General features: G+C 39.9%; 1 protein-coding gene across 1 annotated transcript; it reads right to left on the minus strand.

Annotated features, from left to right (window-relative positions):
• Nucleotides 1–696: 696 nt before the first annotated feature.
• Nucleotides 697–2,822, minus strand: LOC148425440 (homeobox protein Hox-A2b-like). The gene is made up of 2 exons (XM_088410203.1): nucleotides 2,476–2,822; nucleotides 697–2,224 (listed from the first exon to the last, which is right to left on the minus strand). Exons 1-2 carry the CDS (start codon nucleotides 2,744–2,746, stop codon nucleotides 1,614–1,616), a joined length of 882 nt encoding a protein of 293 aa, XP_088266329.1. The 5' UTR covers nucleotides 2,747–2,822; the 3' UTR covers nucleotides 697–1,613.
• Between the last annotated feature and the right edge of the window lie 3,089 nt (nucleotides 2,823–5,911).

Here is a 5,911-nt window from a genome sequence, read left to right on the forward strand (position 1 = left end):
CTGGTTCTAAGGCTTCCTCCCACATTCCTAAAACATGCATGTTCCCTGAAGAGTCCAAGTTGCACGTAGAAAGGTCATGTTTCTGTGTGTGTCCTGCCATTGGCTGGTGACCAGTCCCCCTCTCACCCAATAAGCAGGGGTAGGTTCATGCTCATTCACTAATAAGGCATACAGAACAACAGGTCTAACGAATTGACATGTCAGTCGTATTATTATTATTGACATGTCAGTCATATTATTATTGCTGTAGTATACAAAGAAAGGAGAGCGCATATGAGTATTTTATGCATTGCGTAGTAATATTTGAGATAAAAGCAGAGGTTATTTGTTTTTAGAGTAGCAGTGTCAATCATTCATTAATCATCCTGTGACAGGCCTCATTCATTTCACAGCCTAGGTGAAGTGGACTAATGTCAGTATGTTGTGTTATAAACTTTTCACTTCAGTTAGCCTTTTTATGGACTGCAATTTGAATTAATCATGTTTTACTGTACAAAAATTCTTCAATGTCACAGTTTAAATTTATCATCAAATCCTTTGTGTGCATTCAAACCATGACCCTATCCTGACCTGGCAGTAGTTCCTCCCGGTTAGAGGAGGAAAGGAGAGCCAGCTTGACCTTTCACCCGTGTGTGTGTGTGTGTGTGTGTGTGTGTGTGTGTGTGTGTGTGCGTGTGCGTGTGCGTGTGTGCGTGTGTGTGCGTGCGTGTGTGCGTGCGTGTGCAAGTGTGTTTGAGAAATGTAAAGTGATTTTTAATGGAATTTTATTTAAAGTATTTTTTTCAAAGTAACGTGGACATTGGATATGTTTAATATTTTCAATGTGACAGTAGCAGTAAGCAAAATAGTTGTGTGTGATTAAACCCAGATGAACATCAGCTCACCAGCTTCATCATTTTGATGAATGGGATAAAAAAAAAAAATTCCATCCTCTGGCGTCTCTCGTATTCAATTTATGCAAAAAAAAGAAAAAACACAAACATGAAAAAACGTTTTTAAATAGCTAATAGTCTAATATGAAAAAAAACAAACATTAACCTTCCTTTATATTCTAAAAGAAGAGACAGCTTTTAATTAATTCCCAAGTACAATTGTTGATTGTTATAAAAAAAAAAGTTTGGGAGAACCACAATAGTGCAAGCATACTTAATTTGAAGAAGGCATTACACGCCGAAAAAGCCAATAAACAAGCACCCTCACTGCTGTGAGTTTTATAGGCAATAAAATTTAATTAGAGAGCCGAGAAAAGTCGTAGCTTTTGCCCTCCTTGACTGCCAGCAGACGAATCTCACCGCAAATCGTCGTGTTTGTTTCGTTGAACATCCAGAAACTGCGTCGAGTAATAGACAAATTCAGAAGGTTTTTTTATTATTATTTTGAGGGACTTTTGAAAAGATTTTTGTAGCAAACATAATTTACCTCAATATTACATTCAAAATGATACATTCAAAATATATTTTTAGAAAAAAAAACATCTCGACGAATAGTTAAAATCTAAAAAGTGTAAAAACCGTAAAAGCCATAGTTGTTTTTTCAAAACTCACCTCATTTGGTCATTTACAAAAGCATTCCCTTTGGGAATTAAAAAAAAAGTGAAATTAATTAAAGCCGTTTCAATAGATCAAATTGTGCAAGTCCATGGTTGTGAGTGTTTCTGAGAAAAACTCCAAAGTCTCAGGTGATAAAGCCAAAGGACTTTGGGCCGAATTGGACCATGGGGAGAACGAGGATGAATAAACTTCCTGCAAAGAAACGTCCTTGCCGGAGGAATGGGAAAGCTCATTGTCCGGGCCTATTGTGGATGAACAGATGGGAGCCGTGGGCGTGCAGTTCGGATGTTTCACAGTTTTCTCACTCATGCACAAAGTTGAGTCATCATCGTCATTATATTGTGAATTGGGAGTATTTTGCTGAAAACATCTTTCCCCCTTGCTAGGGGGCTCCTGAGCTTCATCCTCCAAAAAGTCTTCGGCGTATTTGCTTTCCTGATTCTCCTTGCTGTGTGTCTGTCTTTTGTGCTTCATCCTTCGGTTCTGGAACCACACCTTGACTTGTTTTTCACTTAAATCCAACGACGAGGCGATTTCCATCCGTCTGGGTCGGCACAGGTACTTGTTAAAGTGGAACTCTTTCTCCAACTCCAAAAGTTGCGTGTTCGTGTATGCCGTCCTCAACCTTCTGCAGGACGCCGCGGGGTAATCGGCCTCACTTGTTAAATCTGAAACTGAAATTAAGCGAGGAATAAGTGAAAGTGTCGCCTGAAAATGTGCACGAGGTGAAAGTTGCGGTGATGCAGCGGAAGATTTATGATGGCCATGAGGGGATTCATGCCAGATGCACAATCCATCACGATTTGAAGACATGATTTAAAATGTAAAAAAAAAAAAAAAAAAAAGGCGACCACGTAAGGCCTGTCATGCATGCGTGCAGATAACATGGAAGTTATGAACATGGGAGTAATCAATCATGTCTTGCCTTGCAGCGGAGAGGAGCCTGCGGTCCTCTTGCTGCTTTTCTTCTCCTTCATCCACGCATACTGCGCGGCAGCGGATGGTGCCGCGTCGTGCTGCGGCTTTGCAGAGCCCCTAGCCGGCTCGTCCGGAGGAGGGGCAGGAGGAGGAATCCGCGTCGAGGCAGTGATGGATGCACTCTGGAAGGCATCGCGATCGTGAAGGGATGTCAGGCACTCGGCGAGCGACGGCTGGCTGTTGATAAAACCACTTTCAAGGCCAAATGTGTAATTCATCTCCTCCTCCTCCTTCTTCTCCTTGGTTTCGGATAAGCCGCTTTTGGGAGATGAGTCATTTAAAACAAGTGAAATTAATTACACTGCCAGGGTGGGCAGAGTCGTTAGGGGACCTCTAGAATTGGTGAACTGTTGCTTTCCAGAGGACATGGCTCGGCATCAGAGCGTGCGGCTTGTCACATGATTTCCTCTGCCCAATGACAATTTGGCGTTTCTATCAAAAGAGGCCACTGTCCCTCCTTGTGATTGATCGAGAGAGGGAAGGGGGGTAACGCCTCATTTCGCGCGTAGCTGCTCTATATACATGCACCTCCATTATAGAATGGCCTGAAGGAAACGTCCACGCAGACGCCTACAGGCTCAGCGTGACTTCCATTGCCCATGCGGTGGTGTGTCTGGATGGATGGATGGATGGGTGGATGGATGGATGGATGGATGGATGGATGGATGGATGGATGGATGGATGGATGGATGGATGGATGGATGGATGGATGGATGGATGGAGATCGATGGGAAATTTCGTAGAGTATAGATTTTACTCTGAAAAGAACATTTGGTCTCAGTCTCTCAGTAAAATTTAAACGTTAACTTCACACTTATATTCTGAGTAAATCCAAGTGTAAACTGTACTCTCTTTAGACTGCATGGAACCAAATATAGCCATTTGAAATGCCTACTGCATACAAATGTACCGTACATATTTTACAAAGTATATGAAATACATTTGGTAAAATTGAAAAACAAGCGGATACAATTAATTCAAAATGCGGCCATGCATACATGTTTAATGACGTGACACCCCTCCGCCATTATACAATATGCGGAGAGAGAGCGAGAGAAAATGCATGTTTATTGTTTCACATTATTGTTCACAAATCCATTGTGAAATTATGTTCTTTGTGTATTTAAGTAACTGACTTGTAAAAATAGTGATTATACATTTGTTACTATCAAATGTATAATCACAATGAAGAAATGCTTTGCTGAATGGACTACTTGCATTGAAACATGTTTTAATGTTTTTTTTCCTCAAACTTCGGCGTAGGGTTGGATGCCACTTCACTTGTGATTTATAAGCTACCTTGCAGACAAATTATTGTGCAGCTACATATAATTTTATCACACATGTGCTAATCATCCACCCACATGTACATACATATAGGAAAAGTACACTGAGTTCCGGCCATGGTTTTTTTTCTTCCCGGATGCACTTTTACCCATTTTAGAGCCGGAACCTTCATGGAAAGAGGGACCTCTTAATCAAATAAAAAGAGAGGGTTCGGAAAGGCTGCTCCAGAGCGCAGTAGAATTGAATCAGTCCTTCTCCTCATGCATGAACTTTACAAAGAATGCCTTTTCTCTTTTTTGCGTGCATAATTCCTTACGAATGTCTATCGGATGAGCCTTACATATATAAAACCCTAATTTGAAGAATTGATACAAATGAAGTCAGAAACCACACCACACGAATTAAATGGTAATCAAACAAGAAACGAAAGAAAAAAGCAGAAAACGTTAGCATTGCTATATTGTAATAGTCAATGTGCCTTCAAAAACACTTTTTTTTATCGCTATTGTCGACTGAAAATGACCACATGAGCTCTATATTTGGTCATGTGACGTTCACAAGATCGGCAGTGGCTGGTTGTTAACTGAGCCCATGACGTAATATCCAGTCAAAAGATAGTGGCAAATTTTGTGTTTCAAGGTATTATTCAAAGAAGAGAATCAATTTATCAAATTGCTAATGAAAAAAATGCTTTTACTGCTGAAAATTTCTAATTAAGTTCAGTACATTGTTTAAAGTGAAAGCAAAATAAATCAATGAAAATGTAATGCCACAGTATAAGAATGTTGTACAAAAAGTCATCATTTTACAAAAGAAAAAGTTCTAACAGTCATGTTAAATTATTTAAACCATAAACAAGAAAATGCTTCCAGGCGAAATCGTACATGCTGTAACATTTTACGTGGAAAAAATCTTAACCAGTCAATATCTTCAATAGCCCATCATGATGCGGGAACAAATTTATGCTGTTTATATTACAACATAACTGTCGTAGGATTGTTACCATTCTTCTAATTCCATAACTGCATCCCCTGGAGTCTTTTCCACGTGCCCCCAGTGCTCCTATAGTAGCCCCTCTTTCCCCAGCCCCCTCCACTCTGCACAATGTCATGTATTTGAGACCTTTTTACAGGGTTTCACCAGTCACGTGACCACCCCTTCCCCCACTTGTACAGCCAGACGTGCACACAGCAGACACACAAAAGGAGGAACATCATATGGATTTTTGGGATGTATTTATTGAATATACACACATCTGTAAAAGACATCCAGTATCGCGTGTCCTTTATAAGTAATGTGTAATATCTATCATTTGAGCGTGTGCGCCCTGTTCTCTTCTAATAATAATTCACTTCTATTGCCATAATGTGTCCGTGCTTTGAACGCATTGTCGTCTGCAGCAGAGTGTACTCTAGCTAAGTGTAAGGCAGAGGAAGGGGAAAAAGGTGCAGGAAGGATGTGAGGGCTGTATATTGCAAGGCTCTAAACAAAGAAGCCTGCATGTGATCAATCTTTCTCGCTCGACGTCGTGACAGCTCCTGCCCCAGGAACACATTTAAAGCATCTAACACTTCCTTGGATCAGATTAGGACCAGCAATACCAAGAGGAAGAACACGCCACTCGAACTGCGCGGATTAAAAAACACATATTTTTTTATTATAATTAAATTAGAAGCAAAATCCCATTCAAAGACAAAGTGGCTTTTTTTTGTTTGTAAGTATTCAGTGGTATAGAATAAATGAGGAACGGATTCGATGTTTTTTTTATTTTTGTTTTATATAGTTGTTGTTTTTTTTGTTTTTTGTTTTTGATTTTTACGAATGGAGCAGCTTTATTGTTTGTGGAGGTGAGTGGGTGTTGGCATTCCCATTCAGTCCTTTTCTTTATTCCCAGCAGCTACGTGTAGGCTACATCCTGGTTGAAAAAAAAAACCCGAAAGTGATCCTCGTGAATTATGTATGTAGTATGCACTCTAAATTGTGAAAGAAAATAACACCTGCTATACCATTGGTCAATCCCGACAGGCTTAATAATGGATTAAATAAAATTCATTCAAAAATAAAATTCATAAAATTCATTTATCAGGCTGATGGAA

The sequence above is a fragment of the Hippichthys cyanospilos genome, chromosome 3, assembly GCF_059441005.1.
Source record: "Hippichthys cyanospilos isolate Australia breed blue-spotted pipefish chromosome 3, RoL_Hcya_1.0, whole genome shotgun sequence".
NCBI classification, from domain to species: Eukaryota; Metazoa; Chordata; class Actinopteri; order Syngnathiformes; family Syngnathidae; genus Hippichthys; species Hippichthys cyanospilos.

Bases quoted from the DNA above. Each gene is read 5' to 3' on its own strand.
- LOC148425440 (XM_088410203.1), bottom strand. From the start codon at position 2,746: ATGAATTACACATTTGGCCTTGAAAGTGGTTTTATCAACAGCCAGCCG. The intron at 2,225-2,475 runs GCAAGACATGAT...GCTTAATTTCAG, and splicing joins AGGCTCCTCTCCGCTGCAAG to TTTCAGATTTAACAAGTGAG.